The sequence below is a fragment of the Ceratotherium simum genome, chromosome 9 (assembly GCF_057802395.1).
Source record: "Ceratotherium simum simum isolate JZ-2026a chromosome 9, ASM5780239v1, whole genome shotgun sequence".
Lineage (NCBI taxonomy): Eukaryota > Metazoa > Chordata > Mammalia > Perissodactyla > Rhinocerotidae > Ceratotherium > Ceratotherium simum.
The window spans coordinates 3008338-3033530 of NC_141908.1; the positions used below are offsets into that span (position 1 = coordinate 3008338).

A 25193-nucleotide genomic window follows, 5' to 3' on the forward strand; every position below is an offset into this window, starting at 1 on the left:
GGCCGGTGGGTCCGCTTGATTTAAAGCTGGTCTGAGCTGCCCCTTCCTGGCTGCGGCCGGGTCGGGTGAGGCGACGTGGGCTTGGCTGCTAGCAGAGAAAAGCCGGGGACCGCTGAGTGTCGGGTCCAAACGCGGCAGGGGGCCGCGCTGCGAGGCCGGGGCACTCCGCTGGCATCCCAAGGCCGCGTTGCCGACACGCCGCCCAGCTCCGGCCTGCACTACGACTCCCGGCGCGCTCTGCGCTCCGCTGCACGCCCGGGGCGGCCCGACGTGCACTGCGCCCGCCGCGTGACAACCGGGGCTGCGCTCCGCCGGCTCAGCGACCTGCCGGCCCGGCACTCGCTGCTCACCTGGAGCCCCTCTTTATTCCAACTGCCTGGGACTTGGCCCCACGGGCGGAAAACAGGCCCCTAAACTCAACCCCGGAGAGTCGGCGCCAGCCAATAAAGCGCGGGTGCTCAGGCCACGTGACAGTAGCGGGGCGGTGCTCTGGTGGCTTCCTGATCTCTATGGTATTCGCGGCTCGCTAGAGGGCGGGAGGTCCGCCGGAGGACTCCCTACATTCTTCCTCCATTACCTCACTGCCTCCAGTGGCTGCTGGGATACCGGAGGACTCGGGTCCCGGCTCGACTGAGTCCTCCAGCTGGCCGGGGAATACCTCTAGCAGTTCCTCCTCGCCGCCACCGCTGCCCCGCCGCTTCCTCCTCCGCCCGCCCGCCGGCCTTCCTCGCCCCGCCCCATCCGCGCCGCGCGTCCGGGCAGCCCGCGGCCCCGCTTCTCTCCGGAGCCCCCACCTAGGCGCATGGCTCCATGAAGCAGGAGAAGAAGGCAGGGCGCGAGAGGTCCCGTCCACCCCGGCTGCGTCTGGGCCAGGAGAAAAGGTGGGAAACTCGGGCTGCGCCGCGCCCTCCTCCTCCCTTCCCCGCCGGGCCCGGCCTCCCTCGGGCCGCCGCCGCCGTGCCCGCCGGGCCTCCGCACCTGAGGCGAGCTGAGGGCCGGGAGCGGATCCTGGGGTCCGGGCGAGGGTCCCGGGGCAGCGTGGGGGAGGGGCTCCGGGCGCCGGTGGAGGGAGGCGGGCGGCAGGGCCTGCGAGCCGCGTGTCCCAGCCGAGGGCAGGCGATCGGGAGCACTGCTGGGGAGGGGTGGGCGGACGCCCCTGCCCTTGGCCACGAGGTGAGGCTCCAGCTCCATCTGCACTCCCTCCAGGAAACAGTGTCGCTCCGTGTAAAGTTTGGTGGTCTCCGGCGCCGCCTGGCGGCCCCCACCCACCGTCCCGCCGCCCCCTCCTCCGCCCGGCGTCTAGATTCCACCCCCGCCGCTCGGCCCTCGCTGCCCTACCCGTTCTCCGTGGTCTCCCCGACTCCTTCCGGCTCACCGGACCCTCCTTCTCCAACCTCTTCTTTCTTACCTTTCACCTTTGCTCGCTGCCTGCTTTGCCCCTCCCCGCTCCGGCCTCTCCTTTCCCCACTCTATCTCGTCCTTTTCTTGCTCAACTCCACGCGCACGCTTTCTCCTCTTCCTCTTCTCCTTTTTTCCAACCCCTCCCTCAGTCTCTCCCCCCTTATCCATCCACCCCGTTTCCATTATCCCTCCACCTTACACTCTGGGTCTTATGCCTCTCCTTCCCGAGCTGTGGGTTTTGCCCTTCATTCCCTGCCCTCCTCCATTCTCTGTCCTGATGTGAACTCCTCACTCTGCCACATTCCCTTACCCGGTCCCTCTGGGCCTCTCCTCTTTCACTGCCCTCTCCTTGGATAGAGTGGGTGGGGCCTGGAGTCTCCTGTTTACATCTTTGGGAATAGCTCACTTCTCTACTACTGGGGGGTGGGGAGAGTTGGTGAAGAGATTATGAAGAGATTTATGCAAGACTGAGATGGGTGATTCTCACCAGCAATTATCTCCATCTGGGGCAACAAGACGGCCTGTCCTCAGGACCCTGGCCTTGGCCTGCTGTGCCTAGTTCTTCAGCACCGTCTTTGCAGATAATTTAGAAATATGTATTCTGAAACCAGTGGAGAGGCTTGAAATGGTATATCTTGGCCTGAGAGCAAGTTTTGATCTAAATTAGCAGTGGAGGAAGTTTTAGTGTGTCTCATGTTCAGGTTCAGTAAAACCTTTGATCCTCAGTGTCCTCCCTTCTTGGTGATGATGCCAAGGATGAGGGGATTCAGTGCATGGGGCTGCCATTGCTGCCTTGTATTTAGATTTTGAAATGTTTTGAAGAAAGGAGAGCCTGTTCCCTAGCTTTTTTTTTTTTTGGTATAGAAATTGTTAGTTGAGTTTTGGTTTTTCAGAAATCCTCTCTTATCTCGGCCCTACCTTGATTTTGTTTGTTGACTGCACCTGCATTTCCATCTTAGGTACAGGAAGAAGGAATGGAATCAGAAGGAAGGAAAGTCATTTCAGAGACAAAATAGCTCCCCTCCTCTGTTGTAGCTGTTCCCCAGCAACACAAACTTTCTGCTTTCAGTGAGTATTACTTTGGAAATATTTAGAAAAGAATTTTGTTGCTTTGCTTTTGGTGTGAGGCCTTTGTCAGGACTTGAGGATGTAGGTCTACTTTGTTCACTTGTCTTTTCCAACTTCCATGAGGGGGTCCTAATGTTGATGAAGTTCCTTTCAGTTGCTCTCTTTTAAAATAATGTAAATATGTAAAGACAAGTGTATTGTCTGTAATCCCTTTAGAGTGACCTAGGTGGTGGTGTAGCGTTACACTTACCCTTTATGTTTTGGTACATAAAGTAGGCTCCCACCCCTTCCCAAATTAATCATTTTTTTAAAGACAACCAGAGATCATAACTCAGAGGTTAATGCAGTTCCTATTAAAGTCAATTATTGGGTCTCTTCCATATGGTTATAGTCTTCAGAGCTTTTTGGAACATTTTGCCCTAAATCTGCTATGGTGATACTATTTTCTTCAAAATAATTAAAATTCTGTATGTAAACAAAGTTCTGGAAAGATTTTTATTACTGCTGCGTCCCCTTGAGTTTATTAATAATGGTATGCTAACACTTCTAAGAGAGTTTTTCCTGCTTCATGTCTTATTGGAGACTCACAATCCCTCTGTGAGGGAGGCAGCAAACAAATATTTTCATTTTACACATGAAAACACCAAGGCCCAGAAAGATCTGGCACCTTGCCATAGGTCGGTCACATAGTAAAGGGAGGGGATCTAAAAACAGAACTTTTGACTCCTATATTCAAGTTTTTCTTTAAGCTAAGTTGATGTGAAGATGTATATTTCCATGCATTTTTCTAAACCTATAGATTTTAAAAGCAATTATATAGATAGATCTGTATTTTGTGGGGAAAATTTTCACACAGCAAGTGTTTTGGATGTGTGTGTGTGTATGATGGGGTTTCAAAAATATAGAAGTGATTATTTGAAATGATTACCAGAATGTTTGTGGGTTTTTTCTCTATTTCTTGGAATAGTTCCATAAGTAGGCCAGAATTACAGCTCAGGTGCTATTTCACTACTCATACAATATAAGTATTAAATTGAATTTCATTTCAACTCTCTGTCACAAAGGAAACAACAGCCTGTTCCCTTCTGTATAAAGCTTGATTCGAACAGACATCTGGACACTAAATAATAACAGAAGAAAATGCAGAGACCCCTGGGTTGTTTTTTTTTTGCCTCTTTCCTACCTCCCAAATCTATTTTCTTTGTTTTAAGATCATACCCCCCAATAAGCTGTTTTGAGGCTTGTCTTCAAAAAGTGCATCTAGATTTTTTTTTCCCCACTTTCAGGCTTTTTTAGATATTTTAATCTGGTTATTTGAAATCTCATTACTTTGAAGCCCTAGTTCTATTAGTAGTCAATATATATCAAGACTTCTACAATAATAGCATGTTTAGCAAGTTTAGTTTCTTTTTAGCATATGTCTTTAAGCTTAAAAGAGGGCCCTGGTAGAATAGAACTATGTACAACTCTCAGACAGTCCAGTATTCTTTATGTTTTCTGGCATCTCACAGTGAAAAGAACAATGATGGTTAGAAGCCATTGCTCTCCAAAGAGGAAAAGCATCAAGATTATTAGAGTAATTATTCCATGATAATAATACGATCTTTTAGACTACATGGTAGTTCTTAGTAGAATTTTATTTATGAGGGCATTTATTTCTCTAGAAATTCTAAGAACTCAAGCTATGTTATTTTTATAACCAACCCTATTTTTATTAGTAGAGGTAGTGGTAGTATTAGTAATAGCTGACACTTTAATCAATAGCGGTTATATGCCAAAGAACTGCTAGATGCCCTTCATGTATTCGTCGTTGAATGCTCACAACCCTCTGCGGTACCAAGAGCCTGAGAGATGTGACAACCCGCCTGAGTTTGCATAGCCAGTACGTGGCAAGTCAGAGTTGGGATTTGAGACAAGACCATAATCCCAAAGCCTAGGTTCTGTCCTTTGAAGATGGGAGCTGCTCTGGGAAGACATCAGCTTGTTGTTTTCAGTGGACTTAGAAGCCTTGGAAGGGACCCTCGGTAAGGGAGGAAGGCCTCTTGCCCAGCCAGCCACATCAGTCAGGGCGTCCCTACATCCTCCCCTCAATACTGGTCTCCATACCTTGTCTATAAACATCAGCAGTTTATGAGACATCATTTGTATTAACTCCTAAAATCACAAATTGCCCTCCAGGCAGATAATGCTCCAGTGGGTAGCTCTTAAAGTGCACCATCATTCAAAAAGAAAAAATTCTTCTCAAGTGCAGTTTAGAAACCAGGTATGGCCTGTCAAAGGAAAGCCTTGAGCAATCTAAAGTTAAATAGCACCTGAGGCCAAGTCCAGAACTGACCAATTTCTGCTGCGTTTTAGTAAAGAAGACTGCTACCAGTGTAAATCAAACCAAGAAGTTAATGTAGGGAATATTTGACCTAATTTTTAGAATGAATTGTCCACCTTCATTGTGGTGTGCATTGTGCTATGAATTAAACCGTTCCTTGGTTTGGGCTGAATAGAGTTGACATTGTTGATAGAACAGATACTTGTAATACAGTCACCCAGTCACCTTCAGCTTCTGACAGGCTCCACAGTCACCATCTCACAGTGGAATCAGGTGTCGAAAGATCAAGTTGTGCCATAAACATTCTTTTTATTAAAAAGGCAAACTTAAGTGAAATTACTAGGAGATCTGTAGATAAGATTGTTGGATGTATACTACATGCAGGGCACCGTGTTAGGGGTTGTGAAAGATAAAAACACAAATGCGCGCAACCTCTGAGACCACAGGTGTTGATGAGTTCAGTGCTGGCTGGTATTTAAGTGGCCTTGTAAGCCACCCAGCCCAGAGCCACAAAGCACTGCTCAGCTTCCTTGCAGAGAGGGAGGAGTTGCCAGCTGACATTTGTTGTGGACTCTAATGAAAGTCTGGACCCCTTGAGTTTTGCATGGCAGGTAAAGGGCAGGTGGTGACTTTCAACACTGAGAGCGTACTTTATTTAACACTTTGTAGGTTAGGAGGTCTTAAATGAAAAGGTACAACAGTGATTCTTGTTATTTCCTCCAGCTTTTTGTGGAAGTACAGGTGTTGTCTCCCTCCAGTGGAAATTCGGTTTTACCTAGTTCATTCTCATTGATTTTCTAAAGTGCACAGGCAGTAGGAAAATGATTTCACTGCTGCTGGCTCTTACAGTGGCCTTTGAATTTAGCTTTGAGAGAGTAACCAACCAGGTTTGGAAGGGTCTCGCTGATACATGCGTTTATAAGGGAAGGGTTTTTACACCTGATTCCAATTATTTCAAATGAACCAACTTCACAGTAACCATTCAGTTACTCCCACTATGATCAAAGTACCGTTGTTGATAGTTTTTATGAGGTTTTGGGCAAGGGTGAGAACAAATTCACACACAGTTTGAGAAGAGGTAGAGTATATCATTAGGAGTTTTTGTTTTTAGCTGGTCAGACAGGAGGTTAGTCTGGTGTATTGAAATGCTGTTATTCTGGGGCTGGCCCCGTGGCTTGGCGGTTGGGTGTGCGCGCTCTGCTGCTGGCAGCCTGGGTTCAGATCCCGGGTGCGCACCGACGCACCGCTTCTCCGGCATTGCTGGGGCCGCGTCCCACATGCAGCAACTGGAAGGATGTGCAGCTATGACATACAACTATCTACTGGGGCTTTGGGGAAAAAGAAAGAAATAAATAAAATTAAAAAAAAAAAAAAGAAATGCTGTTATTCTGAGGCATCTTAGACTGTACTCTCAGAAGCTGAGCCGCTGAAGAAATGAGTGTCTCTTTGATCATTGTTAAGGCAGTGCTGGGAGCTGAGTCTGGAACTACTTAGTTAGATGCCCACTTTGTTGGAGTAGGGTTAGAAAAATCTCAAACCTAAAGAGAAAGTTTTGAGGAATTGGTAGGGGCCGGCCCAGTGGCGTTAGTGGTTAACTTTGTGCACTCCGCTTTGGCGGCCTGGGGTTCGCAGGTTCAGATGCTGGGCACGGACCTACACAGCTCATCAAGCCATGCTGTAGTGGCATCCCACATACAAAATAGAGCAAGACTGGCATAGATGTTAGCTCAGGGACAATCTTCCTCAAGCAAAAAGAGGAGGATTGACAACAGATGTTAGCTCAGGGCCAATCTTCATCACCAAAAAAAAATTGGTAGATGGTGGTTGATGTTGTAAATAAAAACGTATTTACTACCAGCATCCTAATGTACTTCACACTCTTTACTGTGATTCACTTAATATTTGCTTTATGCTGACTAGTAAGTAAAATATTGGCCCCCTTAAAAACACGCCTTCAAAATAATTCAGTGGGAGGAGAGGAGATGGCGTGAGTTAGGTGTGCTATAGATGAAATAAGATTGGCCATATGTTGAAAATTGTTAAAGCTGGCTATTGGGTTCACTATACTGTTCTATTTTGTTTATGTTTGAAATTTTCCATGATTTAAATTTATGGAATAAATTTTAAAAGAAATGCCTTCTGATATATTTTTGTTGCAGAAAGTCTCTAACTCTGCCTTTGGTCACTAATTGAGAATATTGATGGAGTTGTCTGCTTCGTGGCCTCTAGAGAAATGCTTGGGCCTAAAGAGCCACAAGATTTGGGTCGGTTCTGTTGATGTCAAATCAGAGTTTGGGAGGGTGTGGGGGAATTGTTCAAAGGACTCACTTGGTATCAGTGGTGACCCTGCCCCACTGCAGTCAGAAATAGTACATGGTGTGGAGGCAGGACCTGCCTAGACTTGAATTCATCTGCCTTGGCATGGTTTGCAAATCCTTCTCGTTGCTCTGTTGTAGGGTGTTGTGCAGTCAGGTGGCTGATAACACCTGCTCAGGAACACCTGAGTTGCCACCATCTCATGACATTTAGCTCTTCCTTCAGGTATGCTTTGGTGTAATGAGAATGAGGAAAGATTTCTTTTTTTAACTTTTGTGTTTCATCCCTTCTGTTTGCTGCTTTGAAGTTTGGAGCTCTCTAGAGGCAGAGCCTCAGGGCCCTGTTAAAACTCCAGCTCTCTAGAGATGGTCCTGCAGCTTCATTCAACACGTGTCCTACACCCCTGCCCACACAAGTTATGCACAAGTCAAGTAAGAGCTCAGAGGCCAGTGACGTCCATTGTGGACTTAAATGACAACGGCAGGGGTACTGATAATTGTCAGGGTGATGGCTGAGATGTTGGCTTTGGGCTTAGGTTTTGATTTTTTTTCCTGCTCCATTTTTGTTGGCAAGATTCTGCAAACTATTAGGTTAGTTTTTAGTATGCCATTGATTGTACTTTTTTTTTTTTATCACTCCCTTAGGAAAGGGACTGAATCCAGTGGATGTTATTGGCAGGCCTCATTCTTCTTTGTGGCTTGGTGAGAAGACCCGGGCCTTGGAGTCTGACAGATAGATTGTGGTCCTAATCCTCACTCTGCCACTTAGTGGCAGTCTGGCTTTGGGCAGGTTATCTTGCTTATTAAATCCAAGGTTCATCCTCTGTAAAATGATGGTAACATCATCTGCCTTGCTGAGTAGTTTCGAGGACTCAGTGAAATCTTGTTTAAGGAGCACCTGTTCAGTGCAAGCACTGCTCTAAGCCCGGAGTGGACAGCGGAGTCCTGGCCCTCCGGGATTTCCATCCTAGTGGCAGCCATCGAATGAGAACCCAGATGATAAGAGCAGCTAAAGAAATTGATGCTTACTACATACCAGACACTGTATTAAGCACTTTATATATATTAAACTCATTTAATTCTCCTAACAATCCCATGAGGCAAGTAGTATTGTTTTTCCCATTTTGAGGAAACTGAGTCATAGAGAGGTTAATCCTAGAGGATTTGAACCTAGGCCATTTGGCTCTAGAGGCAGCATTTTTAACCAAGACATTCTGCTCTGTTTCTTAACAGTCTGAACAAGACAATGACATCTGCGCTCAAAAACAATATAATCATTGGAGGTTTTATTGTATGAAGTGCGTAAGGCTTTCTCAAAAAGAAGCCCCTGTTTCTAACCAGACTTTGAAATGTGCAAGCTATTATTCCTTGGCTACAGACAACTTTCAACTCATTAAGAATTGTCCTAGATACAAAAATGTGTATTTTGTTGTGGATCAGCATGTATCAAGAACATAAATAAATAATGTTTGTGAAATTTTTTATCTCGTTCAACCTGAAGTGACAGATTGTTTTTGTAGAAATAATGGCATTGCAAATGGGTATGTAAATATCTAATTTGATTTAAAAGGTTGTAGAATTTACAACCAAAATACTATGTTGTAGAGCATTGCCTAAAAAGGCAGTTAATATGCTACCTGTTCAAATCACAGGGAAAATTTTAGGTAGGATAATACATACACACACATATATACACACAACTACCATATATTGACTTGAAGGAAAAAAAGTGTACTTTTCTCAAGTCAGCAGAATTTTACAAATTTTGGTATTATCAATATTGAAATAACTAGAGTCTATTTTCCTGATTCTTTTGACACAGACAATAGAGAAAGGATCTTGGTCATGTTATAGCTATACATTTTTACCTTAGGCTTTTTAAGGAAAAAAAGTAAAAAAAAAAAAGATTCCTTCCTCCCCTTCACATCATCAGATGGGAAGCTCTGGTTTCCTGGCCCATCTGACGCCACATTTTGTTAAGCTGAGTGGCTTTGCATCTGTCTGCCTTGCTGTGACAGGGCAGAAACAGCTACCTCACAAAAGGACTGTGAAACTTGGGTCATTTGTGTGAATAAAGGTTTCTACTAGGTTGTAGCTTTTTTTGAATGGGATCTTGAAAGAATAAAGAGATGTGTAGAAATTGAAGTGAGCTCAGAGGAAGACCAAAGAAAATGAGTAAGGCATTGGAGAAGGAGCATTGTGAGGACAGAAAGGTGGGCCTTGTGTTAGAAGGTGTGCTCTTTTCAGAATGGCAGCTAACTGCTTTTCATCTTCACTAAAGGCTGGGCTGAAATTACACAGATAGATTTAGGTTAGTGATGAGGAAAATGCTGAAAGGATGTGGTTAACAAGGAAAAGCATGAATGTTCCTCTGGGGTTCTTTAAAAATGGGGTGGTTCAATTTGGAGCTTCTAAAAAGGTAGAGAAAGCAACCTGATGAAGAGTCTGTTAGGTCAAGTGCAATCTTCCAGTCAGTCTTCAGATGTCCTCATCCAGCTTCATGCTGGCTGCCACCCCACCCTTCCTTCTGCCCTGAGGAGTCCTGGGCAGGAGGGAGCTGCTTGTTGCCTGCCTCCATCCACGGTGATCATAAGCTTTATGGGAAATAAAAAATAGTTTCACTTTAGGAAAAGCTTAGGAGTCCCTGGTTAGGATCTCAGGGTCTCTTCTAGCCGTGCTGGTCTGCAACCCGTTGTGACCATGTGACCTGGGTTAGAACGAGAATTTGATGACTCTTACCCTCTCCATGTAGACTCTTTCTCTTTGATTTTCGTTTTCTCCTTTTAAGTAACTTTGAATTAATGCTTACCTGTTCTCTTTTTGGTTAGAGTTCTGCAGCATTCCAGACCTCGAGCACTGAATCAGGATGGGAAAAAGACGTTGTGTTCCTCCACTCGAGCCCAAGTTGGCAGCAGGCTGTTGTGGGGTCAAGAAGCCCAAGTTATCTGGAAGTGGAACGCATAGTCACGGGAACCAGTCCACAACTGTCCCTGGCTCTAGTTCAGGACCTCTTCAAAACCACCAGCATGTGGATGGCAGCAGTGGTCGGGAGAATGTGTCGGACATAACTCTGGGACCTGGAAACTCTCCCATTACGCGAATGAATCCCGCATCGGGAGCACTGAGCCCTCTACCCCGGCCCAATGGAACTGCCAACACCGCCAAGAGTCTGGTGGTGACTGCAGAGATGTGCTGCTACTGCTTTGACGTCCTCTACTGTCACCTCTATGGCTTCCCACAGCCACGACTTCCTAGATTCACCAATGACCCCTAGTGAGTAACTCAATCAGGTACAGGGGACAGGGAGAGAGGCATGATGGCATCTTTCTGGAGTCGTTCTCTTGAGAGAGTCTGCTATTTAGAAAAAGCGTTAACATGATTTGGGTAAAAAGTAATGGGAATAGGATGATGAGAAATGTCCAGAGAATATGTAGAACGTTCACTGGATTCAGTAATGGAAGAGGACTAAGTTACCTTTGGAGGACCTGTAGGCTTGTTGTTAATGTGCTAGAAATCAGGAGGATTTCGTTCTTAGCTCTTCTGTTGGTTCATATGGTAGTGGGTAGGTCATTTAACCTCTCAAGTAGAGAGCTCACACCATCACACCATTGTGGACCCCAGTAGTGTTGAAGTCCAAGTGAATTGGGAGTGTCTAAGGGCCAGGCTGGAGACTAGGAGGTCATTTAGTGGGAGCTAGGATGCTCTTAACAAGGATCCCCTCACTTCGTTCATCAGCAATCCCATGGTAATTCCATCAGGCCTCTGGCGCCCCACCAAGAATGTCAGAATCTGCTCTACTGTTTTTAGTTCCAGACTATTTGTCCCAAGCCCTCTCACGGTGTCAAGGACTTAAATAAGGAATATGTATAAAGCATAAAGTAAAGTGAAGAAACTCACGCCAATGTTTTCTTCTTTCTCGGAATTGGAAGCAACCCTGAGCTGGTTTTAAAGAGCACTGCTGCTTTTGTGTGTGTGTGTGTGTGTGTGTGTGTGTGTGTGTGTAAGATCAGCCCTGAGCTAACATCTAACATCTGATGCCAGTCCTCCTCTTTTTTGCTGAGGAAGATTGGCCCTGGGCTAACATCCATGCCCATCTTCCTCTACTTTATGTGGGATGCCGCCACAGCGTGGCTTGACAAGCCGTGCGTCAGTGCGCGCCTGGGATCTGAACCGGCAAACCCCGAGCCGCTGAAGCAGAGCACACGCACTTAACCACTGCACCACCGGGCCAGCCTGACTGCTGCTTTTTGATTTTTGTTTTTAGGAGATGCTTTTGGAGCATTCATTGACCTAAGATCATTCCTTCCTCAGCTGTTCATGCCGTACTGAGGCAGTGCGTAGCCCCACTGGGCAAGGAATGAGGGAGTATGAAGAAAAAGTCCTTGTTCTTGGGAGACTTGTTGAGTGGGCAAATCACACACGTGAAGCTAAATAGTATGTGTGGCACACTCTCTGGGCAGAGGTAGAGGGGAAGTTACTCCTGTGTGGTTGTGTCAGAAGAGAGGAAATGTAGAGAAAAATGGGCTAACTTGTTAGGGAAGTATTGCCGTGGGATACTGTGGTCAGAAAAATCCTGACTGAGCAGGTGGCGATTCTGAGCCTTGATCTGAGTGGGATCAGGTGTGTCCTATGCAGGAGAGGGACGCGGGTATAAAAGAGTGGGTAGTGGCCGCGGTGTTGTAGGGTGTGGGCTGTTGTATTCAGGGGCTTATATTTCCATCCTGCAGTCAGTGGAAGTCTTAGAGGTTTTTGAGTAGGTTTTGGGATGATAACTTTGGCTGGTGGTGTTCAGGTATTTTATTGGAAGAAAAAGATGGGTGGGCGGGAGATCTGCTTTGTAACAATGATCGAAGAAGTAGATAACTTTAAATATTTAAGTTGCTTTTTAGAAGTGTTTAACTCAAGAATCTCAGAGATAAAGGCATAGGAGTATGGAGGAATCTCATGAAGAGGGGACAGCCCTGTAACCTCTTTCTAAAAAATCTGTCACCATCAATCTGATGTAGCCTAATGAAGCATGACTTTGGCCTAGAAACAGAAAGTGGCAGCTTCTGCTAATAATAAGCTTTCTTGAGGAGACATTGTTTTTCTTTTCTGAACATTTATGAGCAGGAGATATTTGTAGTTGCCAGGAGCAGACATAATTATGGGAACAATGGGGTTGCAGGGAATGCTTGCAGATAAGGGGTGAAGGTATCCAGGCCCAGTGTGTCTTTATGAAGATTAGAACTGGGAAACATGGACACTCATAAAAATAGAATAAAGAAGAGGAGAAAGACATGGAGAATTAGAAGAAGGAAAAGTTGAGTCTTGGGCAGAGGAAGAGGAAGATAGCACATACAAGTGGTGTCAAAGTGATTTAAAGCTGTCAGCAAGGAACCTAGGAAAGGCTGCGCAGAGAACCTTTCTTTGTGCCATCTTGTTGAGGGGTCCTCTCCCACAGAAAGGCACAGAGCCCTTCAGATAGCCAGCAATTCAGAAAACAGTCTTTTTGGGGAATAACAGAAATGAACAGGGATAAAGCCAAGGTTTTGTTCTTACCCATGATTGGTTTGGGGCTGGAGAATGTTTTGTGTTTTGCTTTTTTAGTCCGCTCTTTGTGACATGGAAGACAGGGCGGGACAAGCGGCTTCGTGGCTGCATTGGGACCTTCTCAGCCATGAATCTTCATTCAGGACTCAGGGAATACACGTTAACCAGGTAATGACACCAGACATAGGATCTGAGATAAACTGGCTAGAAGCGAAAAGAACTGCCTGACTTTATTTCTTCTAAGTGATAAAGTTTGAGTGTTCTCTTTTTGGTAATCAGGAAATGTGGGGGCTTTAATCTGGTGAGTCACTTATCAGTTCAAGTATAGACAGTTAATATTAATAACATCACATTTTCTTAGCATATTAGTGTTGATGGGTAATAGATGTTCTCTGTATAGCTCAGGATTCATCAATATTCAGGCACGTGATGTTGGCTCCAACTCCAGAGCAGCCTCACTTATGTTTTCTGTCCCCCTCCAGTGCACTTAAGGACAGCCGATTTCCCCCCCTGACCCGAGAGGAGCTGCCTAAACTTTTCTGCTCTGTCTCCCTCCTTACTAACTTTGAGGATGCCAGTGATTACCTGGACTGGGAGGTGAGAACAGCCGCATTTGGAACTCTGCGTCTCTCGTTGCATTTGGGTTCGGGTTAGTACATGGTAATGTATCTCCTTCATTGAGAGGGTATAAGAATGTGAAGCAATTGTGGGCAACATAGGTGACTGAAAAGGTGCTGCAATATTAGAAGCAGGAAGAAATGTGAAGACTTTCTTCTTCTCCTACTTCTTCCCAGTCCACTCTGTTCCACATCTTTCTTCCATGTCTAATAGGAAATAATAATGGGGATAAAGGAGAACATTCCAGATCCCTCTTGGTAAGCCCTTGAGTAAATGTTATTAGGAACCATAGGTGAAGAGTCCTGAACCCAGGTCAAAACCCTGTGGCATGTTCATTTAATGGGATAGATTAAAGATGGAATATTCAAGACTATTGGATGAGCTAGTGAAAGAATTTATTTCTATAACCTTCATACTCTCAGAGAGGTGGCTACACATAGACTCACACCTTCCCTCAAGCTGAGGTTTCTTTGGCTTCTATACCTGAGAAAGAGAGTCATGAAAAGCAAGAGAGTCTCCTTTTCTCAGACCTGGGTCAAGCTGGTCAGAGGACAATGTCGATTTATATGTGGGTAACTGAAGTTCCATTAGAATAAGTAAATGCCATTTATTCGGCTATTTTTTCCTATAGGTAGGGGTCCATGGGATTCGAATTGAATTCATCAATGAAAAAGGCGTCAAACGTACAGCCACATACTTACCTGAGGTTGCTAAGGAACAAGGTAAGCTGGACAAAGGGGATTTCAGTGAACAATACTAGTCACAGTATTGCCAGTTAACGGGCAGGAAAGTGGAGTGTGTTGCCTTTCAGCCCAACTGCAACTAAGAATGAGTGCCTTTCTTTCTCTTAATATCTATCAAATTCCTATAGAATGAGAAATCAACTCTCAAAAAGAGGTAGCAGGTGGTAAAAGAAAATGGGTAAAGATTTCCCTTACTTACCCACTTGTTTTATTTCTTGGCCCCCAAAACTACTGTGGTTGACCATATTATGGAGTTCATTGTAAAGGGAAGTTGCCCATATGAGTGGGTTTTTTTTTCCCCCCCCCCAAAGCCCCAGTAGATAGTTGTATGTCATAGTTGCACATCCTTCTAGTTGCTGTATGTGGGACGCGGCCTCAGCATGGCCAGAGAAGCGGTGCGTCGGTGCGCGCCCGGGATCCGAACCCGGGCCGCCAGCAGCGGAGCGCACGCGCTTAACCGCTAAGCCACGGGGCCGGCCCTGCCCATATGAGTGGGTTTTAAACTTTTTAGTCATGAATTATTAAACAGTGTTATACTTGGAAAAAGGCAAAACATGATGTCTCCTCTTTTTTTAAAGAATTCAGTAGTTACTAAATGCTTATAATGGGACACTAAAGGTAGGAACTGAGTTGGGCAGATTTTCTGTTTAGAAGAATACCTTTAAATGTTGCTTGTGCATTCTGTGATGTGTAACCCAATTTTCTTTCTTTCTTGGAATTAGTCTGCTTTTGAAAATAATATGTGAAATACACAGTGTTTGGTGGGTGTGAACCTAGAATAGAGAAAAATATCTAGTTTAATTTATGAATGAACTAATTACGTGGAGAGCAGTTGCCTTTTTGGTTTCCATCATGGTAGCGTTTAAACTTTTTCAAAAGCAGCGTGGAGGGCCGGCCCCATGGCGTAGCGGTTAAGTGCTCGTGCTCCGCTGCTGGCGGCCCGGGTTCGGATCCCGGGTGCACACCGACGCATTGCTTGTCAGGCCGTGCTGTGGCGGCGTCCGGCATAAAGTGAAAGAAGATTGGCATGGATGTTAGCTCAGGGCCAGTCTTCCTCAGCAAAAAGAGGAGGATTGGCATGGATGTTAGCTCAGAGCTGATCGTCCTCACAAAAAAAAAAAAAAAGGCAGTGTGGATATGGCATAAAAAGGAAGCCTTTTAGCCACCTCTTTTGACGTCATAGATCTAACATTTCTGTACAAGGAGGCACATCAGAAGTAGTTTCTAATAGTGAGATGTGATGATAACTTAGGTAAATAAAGTTTTGCCATTTTGAAAATTGGTTGGGAAAATTTAAAAAATTGGAGTATCTACTGCAGTAATTTAGGGGTTTTTCTTCAGTTTGATATATTTGGTTTTATCTGTTAAAAATGTACAAGAACAACACTACAGTATATGTGTGAACAACTTTCCCATCCTTCCTAAAGAAATAGCCTCCTTCCTGCTATCAGTTCTCTGTAGCAGAAAACAGGACTCCTAGAAATCATCAAAATGAAGGAAGGCCACACAAAGGAATACAAGCTGCAGAATTTGAATTCACTCTTCCCACAGAACAGCCCGGGTTACCAGCACTAGGCCAACAGGCCAGTCAAAGTTGGGACCACATTTGTTCCTAGATAATTATACTGGGATCACATCTGACAAGACAGATGCAGGAGCAGGATGCCTGGGGACAGCCATTATGAGATGTGTCGGGCGATCATCTCATGTCTCTGAAATTCCATTCAGACTGTCAGTGAGGCAAACAGGGCTCCAGGGATGTGGGGCCAGGGCTCAGGGCTTCCTCTGCCCGTAGCAGACTTGGCTGCTTCTCTTCTCTCACTGTGTTAGATGTCCCACTTTTGTGTCATGGTATGTTGACCTCAGTGTGCCTCTCTTCTCCTTAGACTGGGATCAGATCCAGACAATAGACTCCTTGCTTAGGAAAGGTGGCTTTAAGGCTCCAATTACAAGTGAATTCAGAAAAACGATCAAACTCACTAGGTAAGCCACTGTCTCATTTTCCTTATTTTAATTTACTTGGGGTTGGATGGAGGATACTTTTGATGAAAAGGGGAAGAAAAAAACTTTGTCTGAAAAAAACTTTGTCTGCTAATGTCCCCACACCAAAGACGTATGGGTGAGGTTTAAGCTCTGAGGACACAGTGGCAGCAGGGGCAGAGACTCTCCCCAGCATCCTGGGCGTTTCTACAGCTAAACTGATCAGCAGAGTGGGAGCAGGGTTTAGGCCACTGAGCAAGTTGTGGAGTCTTTGCCAGACCCACTTGTTGGGAGGCTGAGGGGGAAGATTGAAGTCAAGAGAGAAGGCTCTCAGTGCAGAAGTCCAGGGTCAGTTGAAGTCAGGTGGCAGGGGATACAGGTGGCATGTTAATGGAATAGTCAGAAAATGCTTTTTACAAAGAGTTACAAGGAAACGCCTCTGCTAGTTTAGGACAAATGCTTCTGTGGGGAGGCTGCCTAGTGTAGTAGAATGCACATGGACTTGGGGTCTGAATCCCAGCTCCACCACCTCCTAGCTGTGTGACCTGGGCCAGTTATTCCGCCTCTCTGAGCAGAAAAAAATTTCCTGTCTGTAAGCAGTGAATGTTAATGCCTTGGGTTGTTTTACGGTATGGTAAGGTAACGTATGAAGAATTTCTAACCCACGGCCAGGCAGTATTGTAGGTAGTCAGTAGATGTCAGTTCTCTTCCCATCCCTACTGAAATTGGAAACACTAAGAGGTTTAGCTTGTCTGGGCTTCTGTGGGCCTCTGTTGGCCCCCTCATCTGTAAAATGCTAAATATAATCATATACTAACCTCACAGGTCTATTTGGAAGATAACCCAGTGTTTTTGAAATGCTTTGGATTCCAAAAAAAAAAAAAAATTCTTCAAATACAAAGCATTATTATTATTATTATTATTATAATTTATTTGAACAGCCATTTCCCTGTCAAAATTCAGGAATAATCACCTTGCAGTGGAGGAGTGATAACAGTGGGAAAGAGATGGCTCTGGGTAAGGATTGTCACACCCAGCTCCTGTGGTCTGTAGTAGGCTCCATAGGTTTGTAACACCCCATGCTTCGCATCCTGACTCATGGCTCTTTCCAGAGCAAAGCCAAAGTGCTATGAATTCTGTTCTGGTGACCCTGTGATATATGATATGGCATATTCATCTGGGAATTGAGACCCGTCCTATATAGCCCCAGGATCTTTTAATCTGCTTCATCAGAATTTGACCCAGAACTAGGTGTCTGTGCCCCTTTTAGTTATAAATAAATTGTTTGTTGCTTTTCTGCAGATTGAGGTTGCATTTCTGTCAAATTTATTACATTTTAACCTGAAAGTAGATACACAGCTTACACTGGGCATTGGTGCAGCCATCTTCCAATCTGCCACCCATGTAATTTGACCTTGAAATTCTTCATCCAGACCCCAGTAGCAGATTGCTTAAGAGCAGCCTGATGATAAGCATATGTAGTGTTTAAAGGTGGGATGTGCAGAAAATACATTCTCAGGGGTGAATTGTGATTGTGCTTTTTCATCTTGTTCATTTGTAATAACAACATTGTTTTCTTGTGCTGTCTTTCATTTTCTGTAAGTAAGATTGCTCTTGGTCTTCCATTTTATTCTTTCAAAATGTGGAATAAGCTTTTGGTTTTCACTGCTGAATGACTTGACAAAATGAAGTGTTTGGGGTTCCTAATACCCTTTCCTGTTTCCTTATACAGGTACCGAAGTGAGAAGGTGACAATCAGTTATGCAGAATATATTGCTTCTCGACAGCACTGTTTCCAGAATGGCACTCTTCATGCCCCGCCCCTCTACAATCATTACTCCTGACACACGGCTGCATGACCAGTCCCACCCCCCTGTGGCCACCAATGGCTATGACATCATTGGAGCAGATGCCTCCTCTTCCTGGTCCAGTTACTTCTATTACTGCACCATTTTATGATGCTAGCTTCCGTTGCCAAGTCTGCCTCCAGCTGACTGAGGGGGGGGCGGGGTTATACTGAATGAAACAGAACTTTTGGGGCCCAAGCCTTATCTCAGCCTTTCCTCAATATGGGGTTCCGTTGGATTGGGGCTCCTCCATGACTAGTGAGAATTACCGTGTGGGTTCAGAAGACCCTTGGCATGCAGGTGCCACTGGTGATTTGCTGCCTGTGTGTTGGCCACACAATGGAAGCTGGAATTGATGATCTCTGAAGGCTTACCCCACACACACCCCTACAGCCTCCCCAGATCAAGTAGGTGTATTCCCTTGGCAGTCTGGGCAACGGAGACCAACAAAAAACATTTTTAGGTTGTTTTAAATTCCTTTTTTTAAACTTCCAGTTTATCGCGTACCAAGAGTTGATCACAACCTCCATGCTTCATAAGTGGACGCCATGTTAGGGTTGAACGTGGGCACCATCAGTCCTTCAAGGCTCTTGGACAGAGACCCACATCAAGATCGGAAGCCCTTTGGATGGCGTTGCAGATCTCATTGCTCAATTAGCCTCGAAAGTTTTAATTCTCATCCCACTATCAGTTGGATTTTCTGGCACTCTTCCTGCATTGAGTCTCCTGGTATTGAACGGAGCTCTGTGGTGTAGCCTGCTGAGGAATGGACTGGGATGCTCACGGGAGGTCCTGATGTCATTGCTGCATGCAGTGTGAAAGGAGAGACCTCTTCCTTACCACCAGGCTACCTCATTCCTCTACTGGTAGCGGTGCCTATAGCTGGATCTAGGTTCTCAGAAGGCATAGTTGTGACACAAGCGCTTGGGTTGGGCTTTAGAAGGACACGTCATAGGAGAGAATCCAGGGTCTCCAAGCTGTTTTTCTTTTGAGGCAAACATCCTGAGGAACTCTTAAGCAGAGGAGTTCCTTTTTCTAGTTTGCCTGTAAAGGTGGGAAGACTGTTGATGTTTCAGTCCTCTACAGGACTTGAGAACAAAGCGGTGTTATTAAACAACGTGAATCTTTATCTTGCCTAACATGCTGGAAATCTTCACCCCACCATGGCAAAGTTCCAAAAAGCTCATTTTCTTCTAGGTCATTCAGACTTTCATGTGGCATATTTCCCTTTCCTGTTGTTGCTGATTCCAAATAGCTGTCAGCAGGTTTCTCCCCCTCCTGCCTATTCTTCACCCATTTGGTGGCAAAGTTCATAGAAGTTGGGGACTTGGAAGATGCTTTGAAAACATCACAGAGGCACTGCTGAAATGATTCACAGGAAGAGGTGGCCAGTTGGAAGAAAGGACCCTAAGGGTGATAAACTGGTTTTCAACAACATGCTTAGGGAACTCTTGAAGTGGATTGGGTGTCAACCCGGTGAACACAATGTTTTGATTTAATTTATTTTTTAAAGTTTATGTGGTGATGGTGTGGCTTTCCGAAATGGGCAAATAATTCAAGTCAAAAGATCTTGTGAGTTTTCTTCTGCCAGGAATTGGGGGAGGGGGAGTAGGGACACAGTCTAAGAAACGACACACGTGCTGTTCTAGGCATTGCTGTCTCATTTCTTGGAAGAGCTGGGTAAGGGTGAGCAGATTTGCTTGGCACCATCCTCTGTTGTTTATGAGGATACGGAACGTGCAAGGGAAAAGTAGGGTTGACGTCAGGATACCCAGGCCAGGCCGCATCACCTCATCTTACTGTTGTGTTGCGTTCTTGTACCCTGCTACTTTTCCCTTGCAATGTTAATGAGAAAAAGCTTTTCAAGATGAAGGAGTTTTTTCATGATTTCCTGCTGCTGAAAATAATAAATGTCTTGTTACAAACAAATGTGACGACAGTTACTCTTAGGTGCCATGGATTGATGTCAGGGTGGTCAGCTCTGGACTAAGCCACCCACCTCCAATTTGTACAACAGTATTGATACATAGGGCTACACTCATTACTGTTCAAGTGTTCTATGTTAAAAGTTGTGTTTAATTTCTAAAGATTAAAAAAAGCAAAAAAATTGGTGCTAAACTTTCACCCCTGAGCACGCTCAGTGAGACTGGTCATGCAAGCATTTACAGTGCCATGCTCTTCAAGCCTATTTTTTCTTGTAGAAATGTTGCCCTGTTCGTCGTCTTCTGTGTATAGTGTGTTTTTTATTTTATTGAGGGTGGGATAGGATACCTGCCATTTAAGAAAATGAACAGAAAATTTAAAAACCCACAAAATGGGGAAAAAAAAATCAGTGCACAAGAATCGGGCTGGTGAAGCCCAGCACCACACTGAAGTGGGCTCAGTGGTTTTTGGAGTAAAGAAGCCTTATTCCCTGCACATTCCCTCATGTTCCCATACAAGTCCAGCAATGGAGATGCTCAAGGTCCTCTTGCCTTCCAAGGGGACTCAGGAGTCAACCAAGGAAAACTAGCTGGCCCTGTAAGGAGTGGCACTGTTAGTGTCTGTCCTGAACGGGGCTTAGTCAGGAAGTGGTCTGGAAGCGTACAGTCATGGTCACCTCATGAAGATGTGTGGCAGGTGGCTCTCAGGAAAAATACTGTCTGGATCATCCATGTGGCAGCTTTGCATAGGGAGATGACGACTCCGAACTGGAATCGAACTGCCTTCCACGTGCTTGACCAAAGCAGTGATGAGGGTGGCCGATACATGTGGTGTGAGTGGTAGGTTTAAAGAGAAAGGAATGTTTTCTGCTTGGTGTTTCCTTTGTCCTTGGGCTGCTCAAGCTGAACAGTAGGTAACCACTGTTTTCAAACCATCCCAACTTGGCTGGTTCGGTTCGGAGTTCGTTTCATCCCTAGCTGTGAGTGCCTTTTGGTCTGGAAAGTTGGCTTGTCTCATAATACCCACAGCTAGGACATTCTCTCTGTAATTATGGATTGTCCTTGTTTTACATGAACTAAAGAAGAATGTCTTTGATCACTAGAGTTTGTCGTGTTGGATTGTTTCCACAGTGAGGTTCTTAAATTTTTTCGCTTCATAATATTAAAGCAGCTCATGTTAGAGATCCTTTCAACATGAAAGGTTTGTAGTTGAGACATTACATATATTTTATTGTTTATAATAAAAATCATCTATACAGAAGTCCTGGGTGTTAATTTCAATATTTGCACAAGATCTGTTTTCCATGATATGTTAACACCTACCATTTCACTAATTGTTGATGTTATTTTCTATTGAGATTCTGGAGCCTAGGAAGCTATGTGTTCTTTCTGTTTATTTTCATTCATATTTCCCTGAAGCAAGAGACTTTGTATGGCCTTCAGTGCAAAGACTTCAGACCAATTCTTTGTATTACACTTGGTTGCCTCTTGGCTATATAATTTCAGAGTGCAAATCATTGAACTCTTTAACAAAGTATTGTAGAGAATAAATCATAATGGGTAAAAATTGTTCTTTGTGATGCCTATTTTTTTTTTCTTGGAATAGTGGTAACAGTCATCTTATTTTTGAAGACTGCCAACCAGACAATGTTCATTCAGCCTGCATATTTTGTGTGGTGTTCATGACCCCCAATAACCTCGCACTTGTATTTTTTTTGTGGTTAGTAATAATGCCACTGGTTTTTTAGAGCCAAGTTTCTTGAGCCATGAGCCAAGAATTCATGAATCCTTTGAAATTTGGATTTTTCTAGAAAGAAGGCTCATAGTTTTCATTAGATTTTCCACTGAAACTGACCTTGCCCAAAAAGCTAAAAACTGAAGAGGGGAAAAAAATGCTCAAATTTAAGATGTCATCTGGTGACGTTAATCCAAGCAAAGACCGTAGGACATATTGATGGTCTGGCCAAAAGGGAAATGTTTTGGGCCAGAAAGGATGAGATGTGTTTGAAGATAATGGTAAGGAGTAATGTTTCAAACATACAAACATTCATATGCTGGGATTGTCAGTCTTCAGTTGAGATTTTTATTTGCAAGGAAGTAAATTCTTTTTTTTTCGGATTCCCAGTTCTGAGGGCCTTACACTTGGCAGACCTCATAAGCCACAGGTATGCATGCTGTCAGGCTTAGGTAATATTGGAAACAGACTACAAGCAACTGGTTAAACACTTAGAGATTTGGTTAGACTTAGAGACTGGTTAAACACTTCACAGATTTGATAGTAACTCGGGTGTGTGAGAGGAATTCTTTCAAGAGAAATTATGGTTCTTGAGATTACTATTCCATATTACCTGTAATACCACCTGTAGTCAAACAGCATGGAATTCCATATCATTGATTTTTTTTTTTTGGTGGTGGCGGTATAATATGTATAACATAAAACTTGCCATTTTAACAATCTCTGTTGTCTTCTGAAATGCGAACTAAGCCATCTAGTCAGAGATCAGTGGTGCTAATTCTTGTGGGAGTGGGGGCAGGGGAGGTGCTCTAAAGCTGCTTCCAGATCAATCTAGGGTCTGTGACCTTGGCTTGAATATCTGGCTTTGAAATACTACAGTGATCTGGCTGAAGGATCTGACTCTGAACCAACAGTGTACAAAGAACCATGTAGCGTCCTGAGGAACGTAATGTTAGTCCTGTCCCTCCTGGGTCTGTTTCCCTCGTTCTAAAATGAAACTCTGACAAGGATTCTAGGGTCTCTTCCTGCTGCTTACTCGCTCTGTTTCTATGAGGTTTTGTATGCTACAGCAAATTGGAAAACAAGTGACTCCTCCAATTTCAAAACTAACTATTGATGGGGGAACCAAACAGGAGAGAGTTCTCAAGTTCTGCTGCCAGTCAGACCCCGACTCCCACTATGGCCATTGTTTCTTTGATCCCACTTTGGTTCTCAGCCAAAGAAGTAACCAACCAGAATGCTGACATTGGAATCTTCACAGTCTGGCAGTCTGATATTTGAGCTCAAATCTTGTTCCTGCCATTTATGAGCCAGACAACTAGTTCTGAGCCGAATTTCCTGCTTTGTGACAGGCCTGTGAATCTCCAAGGTAGCCTGTTGGAAATGCTTTACCAAGCCCCAGCACATGGTGCACTGGCTGAATGATTATGACTATCCAGACTGTCATCCAGTGCTAAGTGTAGATGGGAACAACTGGGCAAGTGTCAAACCCTCTGAACCCTAAGCTACTCTGGGCCCATGAAAAGAGGTGGCATAATTGGTGTACTCAGCCCTTCAAGTCCGGACAGGCTTCCTGAAAGACATGGGTGCTGAAATCAGCCCAGCTTGACCTGAAGAAGAGAGGGCTTCTCAGGTAGAGTCAAACAGCGCCAGCACAGCATGATGGGGTGGACGAGCCCTCTCAGGGCTCACTGCCCTGTCACATTGCCACAGGCCAGCCAGGCCTTAAAATCCTGGGACTCCCAGGACCGCCCCCGGAGGTTTTTGTGCCTGGAAGTCAAGGGCTGTTGGCAGAATCACACAGCCCCACCCCCACTGTATATACCCCATTCCTTTGTATCGCTAGAGACTATTAATAGCATGAGGGAGAGGATTACAGGTGGATGCCTTTAGCTTCCTTTGTAGCACTTACCAGCAGACTTCAGCAGCTGGTGACAAAGATTTTTTAATTTATGAGAGAATAGCTTAAATTGGGAGATTCTGTACATTAACTTTGAGTATACAGAGAACTGGGAAATGTCATCATTCTACATTAGGGGCAGAACACCTGGGTCCAGGAAAATACATGAGTGATTCAGTCCACAAGCACTTTGAGAAGCACTGTAAAAGGTTACAAAAGGTGGAAATTACTCTTTTGATTGAAAAATGATAGAGCAACATTAATGAAAAATATAGCAAACATTTGTATAAGGGCTGCATAATTACTGTGTTTTCCTTCATTTTCCAAGAATGATATAATGAAAATGACATTTGAGGAAGTTGAAATATGAATTTACCTTAAAGAGCGAATATTTCTCTTATGTACCTGACAATTTTGTTCATGTGACTCCTCCCCCATCACTGACTACATGTTAAGGAGTGGTTCCAGGCCAGCCCCTGCTCCCCAGACCCCTTGACTCATCTACCTCCAATCAGAAGAGGCCTCTTTCTCTTTGTATCCTTCCACAGCACTTGTTTTTACTTTCTCGCATACTATTTGCTACTTTCTGTCTTTTATTATGGAAAATAAGTCCAGATCTTGCATCAGCTACTCCAGGAGAGCTCCTTGTGGGGACAGAGCTATGATTGATTCATCTTTTTAAACCCAGGGCCTTGTACATAAGTGTTTATAATGGTTTCCTGAATGAAAACGTTGTGGACAAACTAACCTGTGAAACATCACTGCATGTATTTTTTGTTATTTTCCTTTCTTCTCTCCTCACCTGCTGACTTCTCTCCCGCTATGTGTGTGCAGAAGCTACCAAGTGTGGGGTATCCAGCGAGCCCTCGAGCCAGCACATGGTGAGGTCCAGTAAGTAGTAGGTGCTCTGTAAAGCCCTGTCGATGGACAGATGGAAGAAAGAGGCCTACACTGAGTTCCAGGTCCATTTCCACACCCAGCGGCTGCATGTCCTCAGACTTCTCAGCAGGACATCTGTCCGCAGTTCTAATGAAAGCACTTTGAAACAGTAATAAGCTCTGCCAATACTATGTAATCTACTATTATTTTACCCAATACATGCCTTCTGGAAATACACATACAGAGCAAATTAATTTTGTGAAAATTATATTTATAAATCAAAGGAATACAGGTACACATTCTTGTCTGGTAATATCTTAATTCATTTTTTGTTAACAGAGCTTATATGATACCTAAACATTGTTCGCCACTGAGCCACGTTGTGCGCTATGATTATTTCCTTTACGGTATAACCTGTTTTCTCTGTAGTTGAAAACACCATCATTTTTCATTTGCTTACTTTTCTATGTATCATCCAAATGCTCCAACAGATGTGTTAAAGGCCCCTCAATATCACTGTTCACGAGCTCAGAAGTATCCACTACAAATCAATCAAATTTTTTAAACGCTTAAGGTATTGAAAGGAATTCCACTGTATGTTTTCGTAGTCACCTACCCACCTTTCCATCAACCGGAGTTCCTTGGGTCAGTCACTTGGCGCGTTTCTGCATCTCATCTAATCCGTTCCTTCGCCCTGGAAGGCAGGTTCCTTATCCACACTTCATAGGTGAGGAAGCTGAGGCTCAGAAAGGCCTAGTGACCGGTCTCAGGACAAGCGGCAAAGGACGTACTGGACAAGAGAAGGAGCACGGCTTCCCCCAGCGCAGACCAGCGCAGGACGCCCTTGGCGCTCCGCTAACCTCCGGAACTCCGTCGCCCTGGCCCGGTCTCCGCTTCCTCTCTGGCAGCCCGAGTCCGCTCGCTTGCCCT

At 44.7% G+C, this 25193-nt stretch overlaps 1 protein-coding gene and 2 long non-coding RNA genes across 5 annotated transcripts; 1 reads left to right on the forward strand and 2 right to left on the reverse strand.

Annotated features, from left to right (window-relative positions):
* The first annotated feature begins 391 nt into the window (after positions 1-391).
* AMMECR1L (AMMECR1 like) lies at positions 392-21318 on the forward strand. Of its 3 annotated transcripts, XM_087435011.1 has the most exons (9): positions 392-881; positions 2361-2469; positions 9936-10380; positions 12697-12807; positions 13122-13236; positions 13889-13979; positions 15617-15731; positions 15867-15983; positions 17713-21318. In XM_087435011.1, exons 3-9 carry the CDS (start codon positions 9974-9976, stop codon positions 17822-17824), a joined length of 1068 nt encoding a protein of 355 aa, XP_087291137.1. In that variant the 5' UTR covers positions 392-881; positions 2361-2469; positions 9936-9973; the 3' UTR covers positions 17825-21318. The 3 variants fall into 3 exon arrangements, with proteins under 3 accessions (XP_087291137.1, XP_014638008.1, XP_004423994.1); XM_004423937.3 differs by lacking the exon at positions 15617-15731 and having other exon boundaries at positions 544-881; positions 15887-15983; XM_014782522.2 differs by lacking the exons at positions 2361-2469; positions 15617-15731 and having other exon boundaries at positions 534-881; positions 15887-15983.
* Positions 4938-10054, reverse strand: LOC147916218 (uncharacterized). Its single transcript, XR_015553145.1, has 3 exons — positions 9917-10054; positions 9541-9701; positions 4938-6120 (listed from the first exon to the last, which is right to left on the reverse strand). It is a non-coding gene; the product is annotated as an uncharacterized LOC147916218 (long non-coding RNA).
* LOC147916219 (uncharacterized) lies at positions 20501-25190 on the reverse strand. Its single transcript, XR_015553144.1, has 2 exons — positions 24884-25190; positions 20501-24301 (listed from the first exon to the last, which is right to left on the reverse strand). It is a non-coding gene; the product is annotated as an uncharacterized LOC147916219 (long non-coding RNA).
* Positions 25191-25193: the final 3 nt, after the last annotated feature.